We start from the raw sequence: 26,203 nt of genomic DNA, 5'->3' as shown, positions 1-26,203 counted from the left end.
GCCTGTGGACTGAGGAGGGCGGGGAGCAGAGCAGCACCCTGGAGAATCTCACACCGTCTCTCCGAGAGAGGGGGACCTAAATCTTGTGCTTTTCACGCAATTACTCCATGAGGTGCAGCCTAAATGCTAGGAAATCCGGAGTATCCGGGGTATCTTTCACACAAATTATTCTTCCATATTTAAACTTATTTGACTTAACGGTTCAATTGATGCATGGATAAAACCATCACAGGGGCTGGGTAGGATAGATGCAGACTATACTCTGACTATAGATAATAATAATAATAAACTTTATTTTATATAGCGCCTTTAAAGGTGGCTTCTCAAAGCGCTTTACAGGATGACAATAACAATAAATAAGAAGACTACAACAATAAATAAGAAAATTTCACAAGACAGGACACAATTATAATTACAACAATACAACAATAACAATAGAGGAGACCGTGGAAGATGGTATTAAGAAGAGCAGAGGGGTGAAGAATGGAACCAGTTAAGTAAAGGCTTTTCTGAAAAGGAGGGTTTTGAGTCTGGATTTGAAGGAGTTTAGAGAAGGTGACTCTCTAATATCCTTGGGCAAAGAGTTCCAGAGCTTGGGGGCATAGCAGGAGAAGGCCCTGTCGCCCATACAATGTAGACGGGCTTGGGGGACAGTAAGGAGGGCAGAATTTGAAGAGCGGAGGTTGCGAGGTGGGGAGTAGGGCGATAAAAGTTCAGACAGGTATTGAGGTGCCAAGCCATGTAAAGCCTTGTAGGTGAAGTATATATATAGACTATAGATGCAGACTATACTCTGCAGATAGATGCAGAGTGGGTTCCAGATAGTAACTCAAAATAACAAATTCATGTAAGAACACAAAGAATTCCACCTCAAACAGGTGATGATGTCTGATGACGTGAGCCGCTCAGGTCACCTGCTGCGGTAGCTGGAACACGTATGCACGTGCTCACCTGTGTTTCGGCACAGAGCAGCTCGGCCCGAGCCCTCTCCTCCAGCGTCACTGCTGCGCCGTCCAGGACCTGCAGGCCAGTCAGCCGCAGCACCACGGCCGGGCGGTGGAGAGACTTCCGAGCTACCTGACAGGGGAGATGGCGGAGGTCACTGCCCTGGAGCACAGGGGTGCATCACACATACCGGACAGAATTCTGCCGGCAAAGCAGATTTTTCACCACGGGTCCCAAACAGCACGTGAAAATGTTAAGATTCCCAATAATAATTAAATCATCCTTGTATCCACCACTTTGCAGCTCGTCTTAACAAGTTCGCCGTTCAGTATCACATAAATAATTCTGAAGGGTATTGACAAGAAGGGCCTGTATGAGTCGCCATGAAGCTTCTCTAAGCCACAACAGAGGCACAAAAAGGAAGGAAATCTGTTTACCACTGACCACTCAGCCGGTGGTGTCCTCAGATGAACCTCAGACAACACTTTTGCCATTAATCAGCCGTGAAACTTGGCAAACATCTCTGCAAAGGGTCGCTCTGTGCTAAGTGCGAGGCTTAGCCATTCTGGGGCTGGAGCAACGCTTATCAGCGCAGCTGATATAGCCCTGCTGGCAGAATCAAGACGGATAAATGCCTCATAGGGAAGAAGACAGAGCTGACCTCAGTTCCCACAAGACACAGTGGAGTGGGGTCTCTGCTCGATTTCCAGCCTTGAGCCCCAGTGGAATTATCTCATGCTGCCGACAGCAGGGTTTAGCGTCTCAAAGGGCACTTTGGTCAAGCCAAGTGAGATTATTCACTTTCTGGGAGACACACACACAGGCTGGCCTGCAGAATACACAGTTTTACAGTACATGCATCTCGCATTGAATTCTTAGAGCTGTATCTGCTGTGCTTCTGTGCCAGCTTTACCACCAGATGGGTCCTGAACCCAGTCCAATAGTGTCTGATAACTGCTATGCCATTTGGTCAGTGGATTTGTGTTTGATCTGGGCCAGTTTGAGGTACAGCAGATGTATGACCGTGTAATCTCTTAATTTAGACCTCAAATGTTGTTGTTCTCTCTGTACTGAGCTACAATGAGTACACACATACTTTAGTTTGCTTCTTTCTCTCCACTGCTAGCTGGATCTAATTTGTGGTTAGTTTGAGAAACAGTTGCATCCTGAAAATAAAGGACTGCTGGTTGCGTTGATCCATTTTCTGGGAATAGAGTTCTTTGTGTTTCTGTGAAGAACTGGAACGTGCTGTTATTTCTGACCTAAAATCTCAGATGTTTAGCTGCATGAATGAAAAATACAACCTTCCAGCCATTCCAGCCTTCAGGAGTTTCAGTTTAAAACTACACTAACAAATAGCAGTACTCACTGGATTGCCCACAACAGAAAGCTCAGTAAGTGAAGGAAGGACTTCTAGCTTCTCAAGCTCAGAGACGTCCTGTATCAAAAAAAAAAACACAGTGACACACAGCTGAGTAATAATTATTATTTGCTTGGCATTTCATCAGAAATTACTCATGTTCCACAGCATTACCATTACTTTTTAAATTTACAACACAGTTTATGAGCGATGGAAAATACAACATTTCTATGACAAACTATCATAAGAAAAATGCAGTGTGTCAGGGGTCAGGCTGGGTGGACTTCTAGGAACAAGAAGGACTTCTCACTGATGCTGTGTTCAATTTATGTAGTTACAGTAAATAACCTTATCCTTTTATAGGTTAGACAAAATATTTAATTTGGCCCTTTGAACACAGCAAAGATAATGTGTGTGACCATCTCACACGCTCTTTACACTTGAGCCACTGCATTAGAGGGGATGTTGATTTGGCTTACCAATCATGTCAGGGGAAACAGAGGGACTTAAAGCCAACTTTCCAGAAGTGATGCAGTTCGTATATGAATACTGTAACTTACTGAAAACTAATGTTTTCATCTCAAGAAAGAAAACAATCTTACAATGATAGTTAAATGCATAATGTACATGGGGAAAAGATTGCATTTTTCTGAAAAATTCATCGCTACTGTGTTCGTTACCTGACCTTTACAAATAAAGATTTGTGATAAGGCGATGGCCCAGGTATTGGGTTGGTCTTAGAGTTAGGGCTACATACAGCGATGGAGCCAGAGTACAGATTTTATGCTGGATAAGTACTGGAGCCAGGGTTAGAGTTGAATATAGAAAAGTGCAAGGAATTATTATTAATTAATATTAATTCGACACCCCAAGAAGGCTCCACAGCCAAAACATTGTGTTTCTTTTGTTCTCTTTTCAGCATGGAATAAAACTTTACTTGTTCCTTTGTAGCCTATGCATGCTGACGCAGCTACAGTACCTACTTAAACTACTTATTAATTAATATTTTTGTAGAGACAGGACCCTCCATTATCGACTTAAAATAATGGCTGAGGGCTGGATAGTGGCTAAGTGGGCTCATAGAGAATGAAAATCTGAAGCCCCTGCAGGTCTAAAGAACTGGGGATTGACACCAGGGCGTGGTCTGGTGTCAGGGCATGTGGCTGTGGAGGCTGGGCCGCCGTACCTGGATCTTGTTCATGCCCAGGAACAGCCTGCGCAGCTCTGTCAGGCCCTGGAACTGGCCGAGCTCCCGGATCCTGTTTTCTTCCAGGTGCAGCTCAACCAGCGCCGCCTGGCTGGCGAAGGAGGCCTCGCCCACACTCCTGATGCGGTTGCGGTCCAGCACCAGCTCCCGGAGACAGCACAGCCCCTCCAGCCCCTCGATCTGGCAGATCTCGTTACCTGCCGGGGAAACAGACCCTTTCTTCACAGCTCTCAGTGCGCGCCAGGCCTGCTTTTACACTGCTAAGAGAGAGATGCAGTGGAGCCTCACAAGATGACCCATGCTGCACTGTCTGTGACTACACACCTCAAACATGCCATTAAAAAGGCAGGCTGGGCAAGTTAGTGCATAAACATCCACATCAGCTGCCTAAGAAATTCTATTTGCTGATCACGTAAGTGAGACTGTAAATGATTAAAGTTTTTTGCAGGATGTATAAAATGCATTTTCTTTTTCAATTTATTGGAAAATTGGCACAAACATCTCACTATAATATATACATGCAGTATACAGTACATCACTTAAGGTTCTTATTCTTCAACATTAAGTAGCCTAAAAACAAAAATATCATACTGGTGGCTGGTTTGTGGCTTTGATGATTCTGAGTAGACTGGTGACCGGGAGAAAGCATGTTCTGTGCACGCGTGTTGTGCTTTTCTTGTACTTCTGATTAAATTTAGATGTTGCTGTGGAAACGGCTACATAATAGAAAAGTGTTGTTCCTTTGAATATTCCTTGTTCAGAGCAACAATTTCTGTATTCTGTACGTGCAGTGGGTTATTACAAACCCTGGAGAGCTTTATAGCTAATCAGCCTGCAAGACTCCCTGCCACATCCATTTTAATACGCCATAGCAGGTTTAGAGTCATACCGAAGGCAAACAGAAGTAAATTACATTAAAGGATGTTTAGAAATGTACAAAATAATGACATGTACATAATGTTTTTTTTCCTTCTGTGCATAAATGTAAGCAATAAAAAAAAATGTTGTATTGCTGTTTGAAATCAAAGCTGAAAGTAAAAGCCTTACCTTGAAGAAAGAGTGCTTTTAAATTGGTGAGCCTGCTGAGCTGGAGATGAGCCAGACTGGAAATCCCATTGTGGCTTAAATGCAGTACCTCTAAACTCCCCATTAGTGGGTTCAGACTGTTGCTGGTTGCCTGATCCCTGAGAGGAACCACAGACAAAAAGAGCACTGACAAGCTCCACAACTTCCTGGCCATTCATGGATCACCGCAGGTAAGCCGTCAGTCTGTCTAGTATGCTGGTCCACACAGGTGTGATTCCCGCCGTTTCACTGAGTGACACCGTTTTTCTTTTTCTCTTGACCAGCAAAGAATTAAAGGGGAAGGGCAGCTGCAGAAGTCCCATCGCACATTGAAAAGAGTCCTAGCCTTGATGTCCAGCACAGCTGAGAGCAAATGTGAAGCAATGCTGCTTCCCTCTGGATCTGAGCAGAACTACACCTAAAGTCACAAATCTAGCCATGACGAGCAATTAAAAAAAAACTAACATTTTCCATCAGCAACAAATGGCACTACACAAGAGGAGAGAGGTGAGTTAGTAAGAAAACCTGCGTTTGAGAGCTGTACATTCTTACCTTGATAAAAAAAAAATCATTTTATATCTCCCATCTAGAACATAGTTAAAGTAGCTGCTTTTGAGTACTTGTGAAACATTTCAGAGCAGGCAGCTGTTTATCTCTGCGCCTCCATACCTGCAAACTTTGGAAGTTCCTTGCTGTCCATAGCCACTGGAGGTCACCTTCTGGTATAGCATCTGCCTGTTGTTAAGATGGGTTTGCAGCTTCTGTTTTGGCAGGATGGACTCAATGCGGTTGTGATTCAGACACAAGACCTGTAAAAAAAAAGGTGGCTTGTTTATATTGGTTGACTTTTGCTCTCTTATGATAATGCTCAGAACCATCAAAGCATTTTATTTGCTATGAAGAAAAGTCAGCTGCCTGTATTTCTTACTTGCTGCTAGTCTTTCCAAACACGGCTTTAAAGTCATGGGGCCTGCACTTCATTAGGTAAGCAGATAGAGTGCTGTCTCCCTAAAATATCCGACCACCATGAAAATGCAGCGTCATTCCCACTGCAGAAACTTTGGAGTTATCATCTCCATATCACCGACCTTTATCAAGTTGATTATCGTACTGGATTCTACTTAATGCCAGGAGGTGAAATATCTAAAAAAAAATTAAATATCAATAGAATTTATTTTCGAAATGCAGAAACCAGTGACAAAATGTTTTCTCAGCGCAGTCCCAACTATTGTTTTCAAGGGATCTGCCTCTTCTCATGGCCAGGAGCTTATTCCTCCATGGGAACAACAAAACTATAGGTGGAGTTCTTACTTTCAAGTTAGGGAGGAAGACCAGGCCACTGAATGAGGTCAGGTTGTTGTGCTCCAGGTTAACGCTCCACAGATTCTGGAAAAGATCTGCTGGAGCCAGGTCCACAGTCCTAGGAATCAAGAACTCATTGGCAACTTGGGAGCTGTAGAACATGTTACAGCTCCAAAGTGGCTCAACAAGTAAAGACATGAGAGCAGGACACAGGCTGAGCCCAGTGGCATTACAGTACAGGCATTATAAGTGGACTGAGACGCACCACTCCTCCCATTAATGCAAACTCTCCTGCAAGGCACTTTAAAACTGCTAGTGTGTCCAAAGATGTCAGTTTCCCCGCAGGTGGGTTTGTCAAGACTTCACACTTGATCGCGCAGTAGGGGAGTCATAAATGGAAGCTGGGTCATAAACATCATGACTTCAAATTGCATGAGTACATAATTCTTTAAAAAAAAAAAAACATTAAAAAACTCCAGTCTAGCTAAATAAAAAAATAATATATATACTGTTTTGATTATATATCCCAACACTAAATTTAAATACCAGTAGCCAAATGAGCAAGATGGTTTACAAATGAGAAAACCATCTCAAACCGTTTTGTTAGGTTTGGAAGCTGAGCCTGCGTCACTGCTGATGTTACTTAATGAACTGTAATAGATATACAGTAGTTTATGCCCAAGGTTTGTGAAAACATGGCTTGAGGTAACTTTACCAAAAGAAGCGCAGTACCTGATTGCCAAAGATGGCAAGCACAGCTCGGAGATTTCAGTGTAATTCGAGTGGCCTAGTTTCTCAGCCACCATATCGGCCGTCAGCCTTCCTCCAAAGACATCCTTGGCATGCTCACTTTCAGACACCTCCTGCAAGACGGCACAGCCCCTGTAATCCACCCTGCACGCTAAGTGTCCCTTGTTTCAGAATTCACAATTCAGTTTAGTTGCAAGTGGTGATAGTACTGTACATACTTTTGCTTCTGTGAAGTTTTAATAGCTTACATTACAACAAAACTGAGAACAGAAGTTGGCAAAAGGTTAGGAAAATCCTGTTTTACAAAACACTCTTGACACAAGCACGTGAAGCTTTACTTACCACAGCAATACCATCAAGAGCCTTGAGAGACGGCAGGTGGAATATCACAAAAATCCTGTAGTTTTCCTGCTTGCTAATTAGAGGGTTCCCATATAAATCCAGAATAAAGAGGTTCGTCAAGCCCTAAAGAGGAGGAGCAAGGAAAGACTTACTATGGGACTTGAATTTCAAGAGCAATGAGATCTGCAGCAGACCTCAGGGGATTCAGCAGATGCTGAACACCATGTTACAAGGATAAAAATCCTAGCTGAATCTAGGCTGCCTTTGGTTCTTTTATTAGAGTAACACTAATCCCAGTCAAGGTCAAAAGTCAACTCTGCCTTTTAGTACCCAGAAGCCCTTACTATGCCCTTGATAAGGAACCTATTTTACTGATGTCTGTCTTTTGTGAAGGTGTAAACTTCTCCGCAAACAGAAAGCACCTGCTCACTGTGTCCCAGAGGAGCTACTGTAGATCATTTTGTGAAAAAGACAAAGTACACCTGGTGTGCCACAAAGCATGCAGGGAGTCAGAGGCTGTCGAGATTTAGATGTTTGTTTGTTTTTTAATTCAATGGCCCACAGAGTTCAAAGCAGCATGAACAAGAAGATGTTGTACCTTCAGATGGTATATGTCCCAGCCTGTGCCAATGTTGTTATTTCCAGCGTAGAGCTCGATCAGCGCCCTGGCCTGGTGCAGGCCTTGCAGGGAGCCGATTTTGTTACTTTCCACAGAAAGGAAGTGAAGGTGAGGCAGCTTCTCCAGAACTGCCTCATCAAGAGTTAGCAGCTGGTTCCCATTCAGACTAAGCCTGGTCAGTCTTGTCAGCTTTGAAATTCCTTTAAAAAACATTGACAATTGAATTACCTCCTTCAATATTCTGTTGCTTTAGATAGGCACTTTATTGTCCACTACTGTGGAAATTAGTCTTTCGCTTCTTCCATAAAATGTACAAGAGACACAAGCAAAACATACAATTACATAAAGTATGTGAAACCATGACAGTATATAATACATAAATGAATAGATTAATAATTAGGTAGTGGGGGGGACTACATTTACATACTACATTCATTGAGCAGCTTTATTGCACAGGGGACAAAAGACTTCTTACAAATGTATTTATTTGAATTTCATATCCTATAGTGTCTCCCTGATGGGAAAATAGTAATTTTCATTTTTATAGTGCACTGTCTGACAGAGGCTATCATGAGTGGGACAGGAAGATTTTCAATGTCTACACCACTTTGAACATGAAATTCGGAACTAAATTGACATTCTTTTTTCGCTTCAGCGATAAAAAATTAGCTGCAGATTATTTCGAGTTAGAAAAAGAGAAACAAAGGTTAACAATGGAACAGGAGGCACTGAACACAATTCTATCACATGCTCTACAACAGTGCTTATCTGACCGTCCAGGCTGGAGATGCAGTTTCCATCCAGACACAGCTCCTCCAGATGCAGGCAGCTATCAAGGCCCTCTATCTTGCTGATGTCATTGTCACTGAAAGACGCCCACTGCAGGTTCACCAGTTTGTCCAGGTTGGCGAGTCGTGTGAGCTTCTGGCCGTCGAGATTTAGTGCGGTGATCTAATCCAAAAAGTTCAAAGCAAGAAATCAGGACCAAAAATCGAATTAATGAAGTACAAAATTATATTAAGCCCATCAGTGACACAATGTGAAGTTCCAGAAGTGGCGTGTTAAAAGTGCAAGTATTAAAAGCAGGCTGTACTATTGGAAGTATCATTCAATGGGGAATGACACTATACATCAGTACATACTGGAATGCTATTTCCCAGTCCGGTGAGAAGCCCCACACTTACCCGCGAGGTCCAGCCTGGCTCGAGCTCGCCAGAGGGGTCCCAGGGGCTTGGGCTGAGCTGGGTGGAGAGCTGGGCTGCTGACAGCAGGCTGAGGCGGCGGGGCCGAGCCGAGTCTGTGCGGGAGTGAGCCAGCAGCGCCGCCTGAGAGCACAGCACAGCACTGTGGTTCTCCGTCCGCATGTCTCCGAGGTCAAACACCCTCTCCTACACACCCTTACGTTCCAGTAACACTAAGTAACTACAGTGCATGAGGCAGAAATTCATAAACTGTAAAACAGCTATTGAAAATCACCAGCATCGCCCAGGCTCATTCCTGCTATTGTGAGTATCGCACAATGTATTGCTTATATAAAGATTATCTGTAATCCTTCTGGCCCCTATCTTTTCACAATGAAATCATACTGATGCACTCTCCTGAAGATGTGAGCTTGACTGGAACACCACTATTTGACCTTTGAGATGGAAGACTTCCTTGTATTTAAATTTAAAATATATGGGTCTTGATGATTAAACACAACAGCTTTTAATGATCTGCCTTCAACACTAGTATGGGACCTCATCTCTTACTTGATTGATCCTGCACCCAGCAGCCATTTGCACAGAGACAACAGCCTCTTCCTCAGTTACGAGCCTCCCGTCCAATTGAGTGAGTGTCTTCAGTCGCCCAAGTATGGTCATGCGTACCGATTCAGGCTGTAAGAAAGAGAGTAGGGCTTCTCTTATTCCCTCCTTAAGCCCGAAAAGCTTGTCCAATCTGCTGTCAACGCAGCAAGTATTTTATAGTGCATTATCTGGTAAGCTCTCAACTTTGAAGTGTCTGGTATAAACCCTACCCGTGCTCAACTGTATGTAGGGTGTGGTCAAAAAGCACATATGTGGCATCCCATTTGGAATGCAATAAGAATCCTAGTACAATCTGTAATGATCAAGCAGAAAAGCAAATATCTATGTTATTTTACCCACAAATATTTCCCTTTGCAAATTTAACAAGCACGAATCAAGAATAAAATACCAAGCCCCCTGATGCTGGCTGACATGCAGGAGTCTGCAGCTGGTAAAGTGCCTAACGTGATCCCATCTGCTCAACAGCCCTGCGCTTGTGCGGCCCTGCTGCGCACTCACTCTGTGCCAGGGGTTGTGTTGGATATCTAGGCGGAGCAACATGGGGGCATGTTTGCGCAGGACTGCAGCTTCCTCCCGAGCTCTGGTCAGCTGGTTCCAGCTCAGGTCCAAATGCTTCAGTTTGCTCACTCCCCTCAGGCCCTCGAGGGCCACTATTCGGTTATGACTGGCATCCACATACTCCAGGTTAGGCTGCACAGTAGTACCAAGAGATAAGAGAACATAAGACATAAACGAGAGGATGTCTGGTAGTTCATGCAAAATTGACATCATGGCATTTTGTGAAAGAGGAGTAGATGGTGCAGGGCGATGTGCATTCAAACAGAAATATCCATTTAACATACTTATAATGTATACAAAATACAATCTACAGTTTGTGTGTATATAAAATATAACAGGCCGGTCACTGTTCACCAAACATCACTTATTTTGGTAAGTTTAAATAAGCAATTGTAATGTGACACTCAGGACTCCAAATGACAGATAGATACTTTATCGATCCCGTGAGGGAAATTGCAAATCCACACAAAATAAAAAGAAATACTGTTCTAAAAATGCACATACCTCAAAAACTACGACACCTGCTTCTAGACATAAAACGATGAGAAAGTGACCCAGCAGACAGACAGAAGGAATGGACCACCACTCTGTAGGAATACTACTCCTTACCAGATGTGAGATGTCATCCAGATGTGTGAACTCATTAAAGCTGATGGTAAGTTTCCTCAGGGCTGTCAGGCGTGAGACATCCTTTAATTTATTCAGACTGTTCCCATGAAGATTGAGGACCTGTGGACGCAAGCCAAATACACCTAGTGCAGGATTTGCTATTAAATCCTAAAACAGTAGGATCTCACAATTCCAAATTCTCTACCATTTAATAATATTTTTATTTTTCGAATTTACTAATTTTGTTGTACCCACTTTGAATTAGCCAACAGTATTTTACTGATATCTCTGTATGCAGTTACAAGGCAGGCTGGACTTCTTCGACCTGCCCACCACATCACTGGGACCACAGCCCCGCAATGGCATTTAAGCATTTAACCCTCAATCCGAGTAAAAATATGCCTGCAAGTGCCAGCAAAGTGCCTTTCTAAAGTGATATTTCAAACATGCCTGTATAGATGCAAGCCACCGTGATGTCTGGACAAACAGAGAGGAAGATTAAAATAACAACTCAAGCTACATCTGTGAAAAGGGATAGAGATCAGCACAATGGACACTTTATCTAAATCCCCATTAGTCATCCTGCTCAGGCATGACCAGAGATATGGCCAGCTTCCAGCTCACTGAGGCACAGAGACTTTGCTGCTCTCAGCCCCATCCCCTGAACATGGCCTTACTGTGATCTGGCTGAGGACATTGGCTCTTGCCACAGTCAGCATGGTCTTCTCATCCAGGCTGATCATCTTGGGCTTGGGCTTGAGGACTGGCTCCATGCTCAGTGCCTCCTCATCTAGGTGGATGTGGTGTGCAGACACAGCAGATTCCAAGCCGGGCCTGTCTTCAGGACTGTAGGGAGTCCTGAGCTCCGGGAACAGAGGCTGGGGACAGTCCCGAACACGAGCAGAGAACACAGGGCATGTTGGTGCTCATAAAGCCTGAATCTTTCAAAGCGCAACAGTGCCAAAACAATTAAACTATTTACTTCATTCTTCATTCATCCTTCAACCACTGTAGCAATTTTATTATTTCAGCAGTCATAGATTATTCCAAGACCTTTTAACGATATGTATTACTCCCACTGTTCTGTTATTAACACAAATATTCTTCAATCCATTTTTCTGGGATGCTACTGCAAGACACTACTGTCAACGCAAAAGATTTGAAGACAGAAACACTTATCATTTTCTAATTCTGAATTTTTTATGAAGTCCGTACATATGTCATTCAACCCAAAAGTAATAAAAACGATGTTCCTCTCCATACTTGCGTGACATATTCGAAGTCAATGAGGTACTCTGGCAGGACGAGCTCGTGGTCGAACACAAACCATTCACTCTGCCGGAGGCTGCAGTCACAGGGGCCATGCTGGGTGGAAGAACAGGGCTTTTCTACAGCAGAGACGTGGAAAGAGGAAAGTAAATGACAGACCTCCTGATAAAGATAAAGCTCCAGCTCCAGGTACCAAAATTAAAACAAAATAACAGAAAAGCCCTTTACAAATAATTTACTACCCCCCTCTTCATTAATCATTTGCCGTCTTTATTTGCAGTACGGCTGATTCTCTAACACGGTGTCGGCATCTTACGGGTCTCTGTCCCAGACTGCTGCTCCCTGTCCGTCGTCACGCTGCGGAAGACAGAGTGAGCCTTGGGATAGTTGTCCGGATCCACAGCCTCGCCATGTCGGGCTGACACACTGCGTCCCAGAAATGCTTTGGCAACCACAATCTGGCCTTCAGAAAGAGTGTGACAGGAACAATTGTGGTGAAAAAATGCCATATTTTATTTTTCTACACCGCTACATGCCCTACTACATATATATCCTTATCCATACTGATGGTTTGTTTTAAGCATCAATGACAACAAACGTCATGGTTGCAATACAACAGAAGAATACTTGTCTTGCTTGTACACTGAACAGGTAAAGTTTCTTGGTAACTCCCACCATCATAAGCTAAATAACAGATTCCTTAATTGGGAGCCAATTATTTATTTTCTCTTTTTCTTACTGGGCTAGCCATTGAGATAATGAGATGACAGAGCTGGACACCTATGCACATGGTGAATGGAGCTGCAAACCCCACTGGTGCTCTGATACACTAACCATATCTGAAAGGAACAGGGTCTGTGCCACTCATTCTGCAGGCTTTGGCCTGGCTCTGCAGGTATCTCATCCTCAGCTTGTCACAGACACTCAGACTGTTGGAGAGGGGGACAGCTCTCTCTCTGCCCAAAGCCTGAGAACAGAAGAGCATTCCTGAGAAACAGCACGTGCACTTAAGATGCCAAAAGGACACATACAATTGTCCAAGCTTGCTAAAACAATAAAACCTCTTCCTGTGTGACAGAACATGGAGTGAGGTTATAGAGAGTGTATATTATGGGCCAAGAGCTTTGCTCAAAATCATTTTTTGCTCAAGCTAGTAGTTCTCCCATGAGTGCAGAGCAAAGGAGACTTCTAGGAGTCTCCCTGTCTCCCTGGAGTCTCAGGAAGGAAACAAGATGGTCAACTATCTTATATCCTGGGCTATGAGACATTGCCATTGTTCATCTAGGGCTGTGTCTCTGAGTATAAAAGGGTGTGACACACATACACTGCTCTGGGTCATTTAAGACCCTGCAAAAACTTTGGCTGCTACACAAAAAAACCTACAAGTCTAAAAAGTGTGAGTGGTTGAGAAAAGGACAAATGGATAATTTGAGAAGTTACTGAGAAAACCTAAAGCCATAAAATGTTTAAAAGAAATGCTCATTGTTCAATGGTTCATAGGAGGTTTAGGAACCCAAACTTTCAGACAGGCCTGTGATACAATACAAAAGTCTACTCAGGGCTCCAAAAGGTCAAATGATTTTCCGTACGTTTGATTTTTCATAACAGTTTGGCGCTTATAAAATCTTTGCTTGCACTCAGAAAATACTCCTGTAATGAAACACTAGAGCACTTGCACTTAAAAGGTGTTCCTAAGTCTGTTTTCTGCTACAGGACTCATATAAGGGCCCAGACATCTGTAACTAGCCACTCCACCAAAAATTGGCACACCTGTTTTTCTAGCAGCACAAATAAACTCTTGCCTGCTGCTGACATGTAGAATTTCCCCTTGTTTCATTACAGAGTTATCAAAACATCAACTGTCAAAACGGAAGAAAGTCCTAAATAACATCTAATAACAAAAGTTCATCACAGCAGGCAAAGCTAGTTTTAAATAAATTATTTTGCAGAAATCCAGTTCATGTTATTTTGTCAATAAAAATAACAATACGGTAATAGTATTATTAATACCATATAACAACATTTGTTAACAAGCCACTTTTAGATATTAGAAAAATCTGTGACAATACCTTATATGAGTCAGCTGTTTTGAAACCATTCTCTGGAATACTGAGCAGTTCATTTTTTTCATCACAATGCTCTGGATCAGACACATAAAACAGATATTCCAGACCCCGCTTATAGTTTCTAGAAGCAAATCAGACAGAAATAGACACCACCATTATTTCAGTAATACGTTCTTTAAAATAAAAATTAACAGTGAATAATCCATCAATCAGTGTCTCATTAATAAAGACCTTAAAATCAGGACTGTTCCAGCAAAAATGGTCACCCTATATATTATAAGGATTGCCTGTAAATGAGTGTGACAGAGAGACACTGAAGCCCTTTGGTGTCCATTAGGGAGCCCTGTGAACACATCTGGTACCTGCAGCTCCCTTCACAGGCACAAGTTTGAAGATGTATCTCTAACGTTTTCTCAAATGATCTCCGATGCCCCTATATCCCAGGATCACAACATTATTCTGAAAACTGCCCTGTATTCTACCACATAACAAATTAAATCACATTTCATTTTTTTCACCTTAAGTTGTCAGACGTAAAAAGGAAACAATTTTCATAACTTGTACAAACCTAACAAATATACCCGATACCTACAGTATTACTCGTGACTTGTAATAATCAAAAACTTCAATATTATAATAAATCATACACGTTTACTCTGAATATTATGTAATATAGTATGACAAAACAGTGCATCTACGACAACACTGTAAGCATTATCAACACAGCTCTTTGATATTTTAACAGCTTATGAATGAATAATGGTGTGCTTCTAGCTTTGTACATGATTTATTATCTTGACTTTTTCAAGTCCTGTAGCAAGCTACTCTGTCAAACAGAACTTAAAGAGAGCATAATGATTTTTTTTAAGGAACGAAAAATGTAACCGTATATTCAACCTCCTACACAATTTTTTTTACAAAATAACGTAAAGCATAAGCATAAATTAGATATCAGTTTTTTTCTCTTCTTGGAAATCAAGATGTTTCTTTCAACACCAAATAGTTTTGGCACTATCCCTGTCACGATCGGAAGACATCTGACTTGCTAATTAAAAGAAGAGACAAATGCTTCAGTGTCTGTGCATCTCAGTTACTACTCTGAGTGATTACATACATTTTCAGAGGTCAAGGTCAGTCAAAATCCAGGAACTGTTAAATGAATACTCTTTTCAACATTACCTTTGAAAGCCCGGATTATATGCAGTGAAAATAAAATTAATTATTAGAGAAAGGAATAACAAAATAACAGATTGATACTATGCTTCTTTTAAAAAAATTATACAAACTAACCCATGGTGAAAGTTTTTTTTTGTAAAAGCACAAAGGTTCCTATTTCAGGTCTTCCTTTCAGTAGTTCATGTAACTTGGAGTTAACATTTGTTGACGGGTTTCCTTAAATTCAAACCATTTGACAAAGCCACAGGAAATGCCATGGGTGAATTCAATAAGCTCTTCGCATTACACAACCGGTTCCCGAGACCCTGACCCAACCTCGGTCATCGGCATGGCAAGCATAGAAAGGCGTTTCACACCAAGCGTTTCAGACTCACTGAGAGAAAATGGTGGACTCCTCATTTGCCAGGAGACAGTGAAGTTTGTCTTCAAACATGAGCCTCAACACACGATTGTGAATCCTGATAATTTGGTTTATCTTTATTCCCGTGATGCCAAAAGCCTTGAAATCCCAGGCACAGAATCGGGACAGGATGAGGTCACAGCAGGGGTTGAACCTAAAGGGAGCAAAGCACAGTGGCCACTGTCAAAAAAGAAAAGTGTTTCTGTCTTTTCAAGACTGGGTATAAACAGCAACAGAGGATCAGGTAGAATGAAAGAGATGCAGAATACAAGGGATTTTCCACTGTGACTTCCATCACATACATAAAGGGTCACATATAATGCCTCCCATGCCTTGGACTTCATACAAAAACACCTAAACATAAAAATTACCTCCTGAATAATTAAATGCGAGGGTTTTCAAATATTTCTACTTCAATTGCCACAATATTTTGATCAGATTGCAAGGTAGTTGTTACAAACCGTGGGGTTTGTAAACAGTGGGGTTTGTAAAGGTTTTTATTAAATAAAGTAGAAATAACAATTGAAGTAAAACGATTTGAAAATTAAAATTCACCAAGTCCTAATGAGCTGGCAGTCAAAGACCTTGGTAGCCTACAGCTGCAAATAAGTGATCTGTGCTTTGGATAAACACATGACATTGATGGACACCATAAGATCTTTTCAAAACAACAACATAAACAACAGTTTATATGATAGCTCCTAAAACGTCTGGCAACGCCAGAATAACATTACAACTTCAATCCACCCAGCAGGCAGCAGTCACCCATTTGCCAAACTCTGTGCTGGATGGCAGCTTCCTGGGTCCTGGGTTTCGTCCCACCCAGAAATCAAACCCATTCACAGACAGCTTATTCCTGCCAAGTGGGACATCACCATGCATTCTGGGTTTGCATTGTGCTGTTGGCTGGTGGCAAATGAGGTCGAGTTTTGGAGTTGAACAAAATATTTGCAACTATGGTTTCAATTAAGCAATTAGTTGCAATTATGGCATAGCTTGCAAGAAAGTGCCTAAGACATGCAGGGGAGCACTTACGATTACAACAAGTATACCCTGCTTAAACACAGACTTTTATTAGCAAGACGACTTGCCAGGTATCAGCTGAGGAGCCTTCTTCAAACCGAATGTTTCCTACTGTTTCAAGCTCGATCAGCAGAAAGTGCACCATCAGTCCAGTACTCTCGGCAGCCCTTTTGACATCCTGCTGGTAGCGCGTCTCGATCCTGCATTTCGAGAGGGTGTGCACATTATTTTCAGTTAATTCCAGGAAACATGCAAAACGAAAGACCGTGGAACAAACGTGCACAGCTGACAGCCCTGCCTACAAGTGCCTCTCCCTCCCTGCTACGAAGTTCAACGATTTCACTTTTTTGAATGAAAAGGCATAAATGTACTTCTTGTAATTTTGTATATTGCATGTCATTGAGAACATACTAATAGACTCATGTTCAGCATGTTGATTTCAAAACTCAGGGGGACCATCTATCTCTTTAACGACACAGTTACAATATTACTTATCGTATCATGTAGCACTGCTGCAGGCCTGAGAGTCATTATGCCTCTATCTACACCAGGTCAAGTTTTTGAAAAAATCCTAACTTTGGGTACCAAGAGGAGAATAAAACAAGCAAAAACAGAAGAAAAATATATTTCCTTTTGGATAAATTTAGATTTTAATAAAGGATTTAGTATATAAAATGTGTACGTACTGTATAACGATTTTTGCACCTAAAAAAGTCAATACTATGTATCAATACCCACTCCTGTAGCTTTCTTGTCCACACTGAGATCCTTTCTTTCACTGCGTCCATTTTGAGCAGCGGCTGCTGTCCCAGGCAGAGGCCTCTGGTGCCGTCCCCAGGCTTGCAGCTAAGGTCGGCTGACCCTTCTGAAAGCGCCTGTGGGCTGTCTGAGGGCTGTGCAGGTCCCATGCCACAAGGCTTTCTGAAATCAGCCTGGACATCTGACAGCTCTCTCTCCAGCTATTTACAAAAAATGACATTGCACCAACACATTGCTATACACAGTGCATGGTAAAAACATACCTTTTAACCACTGTTTAAAAAGTTAATCTATGAATTGGCTTCATGACTCTGTTCTCTTCCCCACTGAGAGCTGGTGTGTGGTGAGTGTTCTGGCGCACTATGGCTGCTGTCACATCATCCAGGTGGGGCTGCACACTGGTGGTGGTGGAGGGGAGTCCCCATGACCTGTAAAGCGCTTTGAGTGGAGTGTCCAGAGAAGTGCTATATAAGTGTAAGCAATTATTTATTATTATAATTATTAATCCAATAGCCACGGCACAGATAAACAAATCAGCAGGGTTCCCTATCATGATTAACAGAGATGAATGGGGACAGTCCTCCTCGTGATGGGTATAAATGTATAATTGTCAGAAGATACTCTTATCTGTCAGAGACTGCTACTGAAAATACAGTTTATATTGCAAATCAGTGAAAACGGCATTGTCCTGTAGTTTAGAAAGCCTTCCCAATGTTCCTCTCCATTTTAAATGCTCTTATGGGTTAAAGTGTGCTTTGAGAGAAGGAGACTTAAAATTCCCTTTGTCAAAGAGGTTGTGCTTCACGTCATGAGTCACCACTAACCACAACAAAGGAGTGACTAAAGAGAACGAAGAGGGAGATCAGTGACACCTTTTGTTTGTGTAGATGCTGAAAACACTTTTTTTGTAGTAGAACATGGTTTGGGTACAGGACATGTTTTAGACCCTGAACCAGAACTATGACTTTTTTATGTTTTAAAACAATTCCTAAATCCCAAACCTTTGAGCAGGATGCTTAAACTTAAAGTTTATTCTTATTTTGTAACGCATTTGATTGAACTTTAATTGTGTGAAAATCTGCCTTAGTCATATCTATTAAGGTCTTTTGAGAGTAACCTGCAAGAGATGTGTACTGCAGGAACAGACATTTCCAGCAAAAAGTATTTTTATATTCAATTTTGTTTCATTTTTAATTTAGCAAGTAATAAGAAGGAAACTTACAGAAAGCAACATACATATATATATAGTGTATATGATGCCACAACAGCAATAATTAAACAGGATGATTTCCTATGAAGATTGTCTCATTATCTATTTATACTTACATTTTTTAGAGCAAAACTTAAATTCCTTATTCTCTCTTTCGGCAGGTGCAATAGGTTCATCTTTTGCTCCCTCAGTTTAGCCTGCATATTCACTAGGTGTCTCTGAACTGTCTTCACACGCATGTTGTAATACATCATCTTCTTCATTACTGTTAACTAGGAATCACATAGGAAATATTAAAATGGGATATACTGTACACTTTCTTTTGCACTGATACAGTATATACATTCTTTGTCTAAGGCTAGCTAAACGTCTAAACTAATAAACTTCTGAACTAATAAAGAACCACAGTTATAGCTGCACAAAAACCGATATCAAATATGTATAAGAAAAGAAACAACACATTATATAACTCAGTTCCTAAAGGAATAAATTCACTGCATTAAAACAGTTCAGCACCCACCGGGATAACATATTAAGAAGGGAATGTGGGGAGGCCTTATCATGGAGTCATAGTGAAATTAAACCAGGGCACCTGGGTTAACAGTGGTTAAAGAGCCACTGGACTGACTAAGCTGTCAGAACCATTCTGGGATAGTGGATTTTAAATTGTGATCCAGAGGGAACTCAACCTACTGGTCCAACAGAACTACTTACAGCAGCAATATATAATTTTTCTTAGAGATCTCTTAATCCAATACTGACCAGGCCTTTCTGACTTTCTGAGATCTGGTGAGATCAGACTACAATGTGGTAATGCTGCATAATACTATAAATATGTATTACATACAGTACACACTAATTAAATTTAAGAAAATGTGCTTCTTTAGTTTACAGAAAACTATATACACATTACCAAATGGAAAAATGTATCCAGACTCTAAAAAGAAAAGGTCAGACAGATGTGGATTTCAACTTAATTTACTGAAGAGACAGATCTCAATGTGCATGTCCTAAGCACCGGCTTTTACCTATCAAACAATACCTTTAAGGGAAAGAAAATTTCTACAAATAAAATACAAATACATTTTTTTATGTCACATTTGAATCCGACAGGACTGTAAAAACGTGACTACAATGATGATAATCATTACCTCTGCTGCATCTTTAATCTGTTTATGCGTGACATCATACGTGTCCAGTCTCTGTAGCCATGGCATGTGATATAGGACATGTGTGGCATAGTTGCACAGCAAGCACACAGGGTTGGGGATGTACTGAGGGTCCTTCAGTCCCAGATCCTTTAGACGAGGAAGCCGTGCCAGGTGAGCGACCTCCTGCAGGAAGGAAGATACAGGAATGCACAGGACTGCAGAAAATGACAATACTTTACACATGACAAGCTAGAAAGGAAAGGAGAGCTACAGTATATCCCCCGGTCCTTCAAGAAAAGGCTACAGGTAGCTTGATTTGCTACTGGTAACCAGCTGAGCAACATGGATCCAATGACTTCATCACACTTACAACAGTGATATTCCTTCCAATAATAATAATAATAATAATAATAATAATAATAATAATAATAATAATAATAATATATGCAACAATTAAAACACATTCAATATAGCTCACATACAGTTTTAGGCATTATGGAAAGCAAACAGATACAGAATGTAATCATTTTCTTATTTTCATTATCATCATCATATGAAAAGCTGGCTGAATATTAACAAGGATATCCACTAGCAAAGACTGAGAAGGGAACAATTCCAAATAATACTTGCAGACTGATGAAATAATCTTCTATTTTCATTTAAAGACAAAGCTTCACTCAGAATTTTAAAAAGCAGACCTTAAACGAGCTGATTCTGTTTCCAGATAGGTTCAATGTTTCAAGAGCAACGTTAGGATCAAGGCAACATCCTGAAAAAATGTAAAGTATTTTTATGAGCTACAAGGTACAGTATATAGAAGATGTTTCATAATCCTTCTAATATATGAAAATAGATTGAAACTATTACTTTCTAGCACTTTTTTCTTTCTCTCACTGGTGGCAAACTTCTAACCAAATGCTAGTTTTCTAGCAAAAATCTTTATTTGAGAGTATCAGTATCCTAATTAGTAATGGTTGTCCAAATAAAACTGATTTATACAATATGAATATAAATCATTGAACGTATACTCAAACTGTAAAGATAATTTAAAACGTGAACATACTGCTCATTTGTATTTCTTACATCCATAGATTAATTGTAAAAGTCTGAACAACAAATAGTGAAGCACTACAATATAAATGTATAATTTATTGTTCATAACATACCAATTTTCTCAATTGCATTGCCAGCAACATTCAGCTCTCTCAAATTTTTGAGTGTATTTAGTCCCTGTAAACAAACAACATGGAGGAAAAAAAGTTAGCAACGTGCATGTAAAGAAGGAGATTTTTTTATTATTTGTCTTAAGTGGCAAAACGTAACCATTTCCACAAGAAAAAATAATTTAATTTGTATTTTTGTGGAAAATTATCAGTAGAAGTACAATAACAAATAAAGGTGCCAAGGTGTGGGATACCTCAATAACAGTGATAAGGTTGTTGTTCAGCCAAAGAACCTCTAGGTTCTCCAGCATCTCCAAGTTCCCAATCTTAGTGATTTTATTGTCGTATAGGAAGAGCTTCTTTAACTGCAGACAGGCTTGGAGGCCACCAATCTCCTTTGTGGAAACAAAGACAAAAAGGAGTGAATCACGAAAGCGTTTAGTTAGAATTTTGTAACACACACAGAACGCTTGTCCTTGCAGATAAGAAATGAACAATATCTGATGTACAAACAGAGTGACTGGTCTTACAATGGCGGCAGTAGAATTACCATGCCTGTTTACTTGCTTGTTAGGATTCTGATCAAGTACAAAACATATATTTTTTTGCACTAAGCCTACAAGGTGCGTCTGACAAAGTCAGTGCTTCATTCCACGGCTGATCTCCATCCGTTTTGGCGCCGACAGTAATATACTTAAAAACTAGAGGCATTAAAAAAAACAGGAAAAAAAATTGAATCGTCTCACAGTCAGCTGACATTCAACGATCCACAGCTCCTGGAGCAGGGGGCAAGAGTCCAGGCCCTCAATCCTCCCCACGCCCTGCCCCACGACAGTCAGCTGGGACAGGCGGGGGAAGAGGTGAAGCCCCACCATGCGGGGGTACCCCGAGAAGAACATCTCCAGAGCCAGGACATTGCCCCCTTCCGCGGACACCTTTTCATAGGACAGCCCATTGGCGGCACACTGTGAATGACAGGAGCAGCCCAGTTTGGTCAGATCCAGTGACTCGACATAAGCTGAATGTGTACTCTCACGCCGAGGACCATCCCAAACAGCTTCCCAGGAGTGGAACCCTGCGCGACTGCATGTTTTCGCAAAGGCACGGGAAACAGATGCCAGAGTTACTGCAAAGTATAGAAAACAACTCTGCCTCACCAGCTCTTTGATGACTTCTTCATCTCCATTTGCTTTTTGCTTGTCATTTTGTGTCATACTTTTGTCCTCCCCGCTTGGAACACTTTGATGGGAGGGCAGTTACAACATGACGGAGCTGGAAATGCAAAAGCCACAGTACAAAAAGTCTAAGAAACTTTGGAAAAGGTTTCTAGAAAAGGAAAATAACCTTCACGTTGTCACACAACTTTTAACCCTGCGAGATACATTATTTAAGCCTCAGAAACAAAAAAGAATCTCAAAATCTGTTTAACTCAGATGATCATTCTATTTTTTTGATTTTCCTCCCAATTTTGTCATTAGGGGCTGAACCTTCTGCTTCTTGGAGCCCTTTCCTGTATGGATTGTAAAAGACTTCAAAACCTTTTATTCATATTTTGATTTATTTTTCCTGCATCACTGACCAGCCCAAACAGAGGACAAAGCAAAAGGAAGAACTGTGGACGAATGCCCCATCCCCACTGTGCTTCATCCTGTCTTGCACAGGCTGGTTCTGTCGGGGTGGCATTTGAGCAGGGCCATTGTGCGGTACACACTGAAGCAATTGGCTCTACATTGTTTCAATCTCTTATTGTGTCCCCAGGCTCTTAGACTTCACTCATTGCTTTGCTCAGTTCCACTTAGGCTACCCCACAGTGCAATGCAGTATTCACAATTTCACAATACTCCTGCACCTTATTTCATTATTCTCTTCAGCAGTTTTAGTTTGCACTCAGGACAACTGGATTCCCCTGCTCTCTGTTTCTTTGTTCTCATTTTTATTTAAAGCGGACAAGAGGATCTACTTTAAAACTGAAAAAAGGCAAACAAATGAATCCACTGACCCGTTTATTTTGGGGGGAAACTGATAAAAGCTGGTCACGAATACCCACTTTGCAAATTAGTGTACCTTTAAAAAAATCGGCGATGCTTATATTACCAGTATTATTCGCCAAACTGTACTTGAAAACGTAGTGTACTAAAGCGGAATGTGTAGCTAACTAGCAAGATGTGGACAGAAAGTAGCTAAGAATGTTCCGTCTTAATTTCTGGAGATTTAAAGCTAATAAATGGACATAAAAACATATGACTTTATAACCCAGGCAAAGTAATGTAAACTGCCTTGATATTGCTACGGCTATACCTGGTCAAGTTCTAAATGTTTAGTAGCTATTACATTATTTAGAAAAATTACAGAGGAATGCTTACCCTTTTTGAAATTGCAGTTAGTATTTACTCCGTTTTCTTAAATACATTGAAAACAGCTCTTTTGTGTTGCATTTCTGGTAGTTGTAATTATTTACGCCGTTTCCAAGGAACCTGTGCGTCCCCGTTGCTCGGGAGCCATCTTGAATCCTCAATAAGAGACAATTCGTGACAGACCAGCGGTATGCGCTGTTTACTTGTTCAGGTTGGGGGGTGGTTTTCTTTCTTTAGTTTATCATTACTCACAGTGCCAGTAAGTGAAAGTGTTTGCCACTGTTAAGTATCATTGACAATTAAGTTTCGGTGTACGTATTATTAAAAGCATATAATTACACAACAATTCTATTTTTATGTAAGAAACATGATTGAAGTTTCCCAGATATTTGCTCAATAACCAATAAATGAAGTTTCCAACTAAAACCAGATATAATTACTTTAATGGCTGCAGCATTTCACGGCCCCTGTCAAATATATTGGAAGTATTTTGTATTGGAGTATTTGCTCTCTTCTGTTACAGACTAAGCATTTTATCTACCAGCAATGTTTATGTAACAGTATTAAAAGTGATCGGGCGCAAACCCGCAGTGGTATTTTTGTGAGTCTGTGTGGAATGTTTACGTTGTTTTGTCTTTTGATTTTGCTGTTGGTAAAATACACAGAGACAAAATCTTTTGGGCGAGGGGGAATACGGTACAGTATTTTGAGACGTCTGTGAGATTTGGGCTTGACTGCTCTCCTCAGGTGAGATGCTCCCGTGCAAATGTAAAAACAAAACACTCAACTGAGACTAGCTGTTTGAGGGCCCATGTGGAGTCCAGTAGGCTCCCTACAGAGTGTACAAACATGAATTTCCCAGCTGTTATCTTCGATCCCCACAAGATGCCGCTGTAGAGCTTGCATCGTCCCATGCAATCACGAGCACACACCCAAAAATTGCTGGAAAAAGGGAGCTGGGCTTTCCGGCAAATTCCAGCTACGTTTCTGGAAATCTGCATGAAAAAGTTCGTGCGCATCTCTAAGGAACCCCGCAACACGGGTTCTCGGCTATGCTTTGAAATTCCGACTTATTTCTTGGTTACTCTTCAATACAGAAAACCAGACCTTCGTCATTTCAATGATTTTTTAAATTAAATAACTACGACGACTTCCGATCCCAGCACACATCATATTTGCCGCCTGCCTCCGAATCGAAACTCACAGTTAACGCGTTTCAGTTTTTTTTTATAAGCCTGCTTATATCGGGAGGAGATGATAAAGTTGTCGTCACATATCTGTTCTGCGCCCATCACCTTTTTTTTTTTTACTTCTAACAATACCACATCCATACAGTTGTGAATGGAACTTGGGGTTGTTGTTGTTTTTTTTTAAAGAAAAACGATTAAAATGCAGTTAGCCCACACGCATATAAAGCGGTTTGAGGTAACTTGCAGAAAGACTTCGACCCAAGGAGAGAACTCTTAATTCGATCGGCTCCATCCTCTCCAGATGCAGCAGTGCAACACAGCGCACGGCTCTCCTTACGCCAAACGGTTAACAGACTGTTACTTTCCGTCCTAAATCCGTGCCTACCATAAGCCACAGATAGGGTGACGTCAGTGTCGAAACACTGAACTAAACAAGCCATTTTCACATGCGTAATGCTCGAGTAGAGTGCAAACCAGCGCTAAGACATTCACTAACAACTGCTGGCGTGCGGCACCCGTTTCGGCAGAGTGATTTATTTTTTTTCCTCCCCCTCTTCCTCCTCCTCCTCCTCTCCCTCCCGTCCGTCCGTCCGTCCGTCCTCGACCCAGCTCTTTTCTTCGTTGTGAGGTCTCACACACACACCCCACCAAGCCGGCATGTCTGCGAAGCCCAGCGAGGAGCCTGGTTCGGAGGGGACGTGGTTCGGGGAGGACCTCGACCAGCCCGACCGCTGCGGGGGGACCGTGCCCCGGTTCGGCGGGGCGGGTGCGGACCCGGGGGTGGACCAGAAGCAGGAGATCTGGAAGGATGATGCCAGCGAGCAGAAACAGCCACAGCAACCTGACGGCAGCCGGCAACAACCCCTTGTTGCCATGGAAACTGCATCTACAGGTAAAGGCTGGATGCAGGAAAACATACTACGTGCTCAAAGCCAATTAGCCGGACAGTGCAATGTGTGGTATATATATATATGTGTGTGTAGTTGAGTTTTTCAATGGCCTTTATATTTTAATGTTAAATATGACACGGATCTACAGCAGGCATTCTTCCTAGGGAAGTTAAAAAAGTGAACAAAAGACATTCGCCCGGGCACCTCTTGTCTAATAGAGGAGCTGTTTTATGGCGCTAACGTTATTTCGTAAAAGTTAACTCGTCCGCACTTGAATCGTACCGTCGCGTTGAGTATTTTTAGTCAGGAGAAATGCGGCTTGCGTTTTCGAAACAGAAAGGGAATGTTTGATTTTTTTAGAAAGTCTTTTTAGAAAATGGCTGTCGTGCTCTCCAGTAAGTTTCACGATTTAAGGTGGTGGGTCTAGCCCGTCACGGCAAAAAAAAAAAATCGTAAAGTTGCGGTGTTTTCACCGTATAACAAAGTTTCTTATTTAAGGTGTCAGCAGTTTTCCGTTGCATTTCAGACCGCGTTTTTCTCAGATATTCTCAAACCTCCATTAGTATTGGAATCTGTGAGGTAAACGGATACAGGGAGAGAAAATATGATGACTAATAATCGTGGCCTAAACACGATTATTAATAATGTTTGTATTTGTCTTTTCTTCAAGCTCGAGTTATCACTCAGTGATGTGGAAATGCAGACGGCTGCTCACAATAAATCATCATCATAATTGTGTTTGCGTCGTGCCACCTCAAGATCTTTAGTTTTCGCCTGTCGGGGGCGGGGAGGGAAAGTTTTCCCACGGCGAGGTGACACGGATTTGCGGCGTCCTGCGAGATTTTGAAGGGAACGGATGCAGTGAGTCCAGTTGTGCGTGGCAGGGCGTGTGTGAGCGTGGTTTCTCGGCTTATTGTGTGAGCTTGCAGCCCGGGTTTGGATAGGAGGTTCCTTAGAGTAGCGGCCCTGCCAGAGGGTGGAAAGTTC

General features: G+C 41.7%; 2 protein-coding genes across 9 annotated transcripts in view; one reads left to right on the top strand and one right to left on the bottom strand.

Annotated features, from left to right (window-relative positions):
• lrrc9 (leucine rich repeat containing 9) overlaps positions 1–24,638 on the bottom strand; it is a 29,736-nt gene extending 5,098 nt beyond the window's left edge. For 4 of the 7 annotated variants that reach the window (XM_069193103.1, XM_015350227.2, XM_069193104.1 and 1 more), the window contains exons 1-30: positions 23,146–24,638; positions 21,940–22,054; positions 21,529–21,747; positions 21,037–21,177; positions 20,786–20,849; positions 20,318–20,388; positions 19,620–19,802; positions 18,585–18,740; positions 17,238–17,458; positions 16,568–16,699; positions 15,451–15,630; positions 13,904–14,021; positions 12,669–12,801; positions 12,151–12,297; positions 11,829–11,953; positions 11,243–11,443; positions 10,566–10,685; positions 9,897–10,088; positions 9,342–9,467; positions 8,775–8,915; positions 8,364–8,541; positions 7,570–7,790; positions 6,972–7,094; positions 6,612–6,742; positions 5,889–5,997; positions 5,247–5,386; positions 4,560–4,696; positions 3,492–3,709; positions 2,315–2,383; positions 952–1,077 (exon numbers count right to left, since the gene is read on the bottom strand). In XM_069193103.1, the coding sequence (XP_069049204.1) occupies positions 952–1,077; positions 2,315–2,383; positions 3,492–3,709; positions 4,560–4,696; positions 5,247–5,386; positions 5,889–5,997; positions 6,612–6,742; positions 6,972–7,094; positions 7,570–7,790; positions 8,364–8,541; positions 8,775–8,915; positions 9,342–9,467; positions 9,897–10,088; positions 10,566–10,685; positions 11,243–11,443; positions 11,829–11,953; positions 12,151–12,297; positions 12,669–12,801; positions 13,904–14,021; positions 15,451–15,630; positions 16,568–16,699; positions 17,238–17,458; positions 18,585–18,740; positions 19,620–19,802; positions 20,318–20,388; positions 20,786–20,849; positions 21,037–21,177; positions 21,529–21,747; positions 21,940–21,996 (4,179 nt within the window). In that variant the 5' untranslated portion in view covers positions 21,997–22,054; positions 23,146–24,638. The other 3 variants (XM_069193102.1, XM_069193106.1, XM_069193107.1) reach the window with 3 other exon arrangements.
• Positions 24,639–24,799: 161 nt separating this feature from the next.
• The window catches only part of rtn1a (reticulon 1a), a 61,287-nt gene continuing 59,883 nt past the window's right edge, over positions 24,800–26,203 (top strand). The window contains exon 1 of one of the 2 annotated variants that reach the window (XM_015350230.2): positions 24,800–25,218. In XM_015350230.2, the coding sequence (XP_015205716.2) occupies positions 24,984–25,218 (235 nt within the window). In that variant the 5' untranslated portion in view covers positions 24,800–24,983. Of the gene's footprint in view, positions 25,219–25,984; positions 26,078–26,203 lie in introns of those variants that run through there. The other variant, XM_015350234.2, reaches the window with a different exon arrangement.

This window comes from Lepisosteus oculatus, chromosome 8 (assembly GCF_040954835.1).
Source record: "Lepisosteus oculatus isolate fLepOcu1 chromosome 8, fLepOcu1.hap2, whole genome shotgun sequence".
Taxonomy (NCBI): Eukaryota; Metazoa; Chordata; class Actinopteri; order Semionotiformes; family Lepisosteidae; genus Lepisosteus; species Lepisosteus oculatus.
The sequence above is the reverse complement of the archived record's forward strand: the minus strand, read 5'-3'. Positions and strand labels throughout refer to the sequence as shown.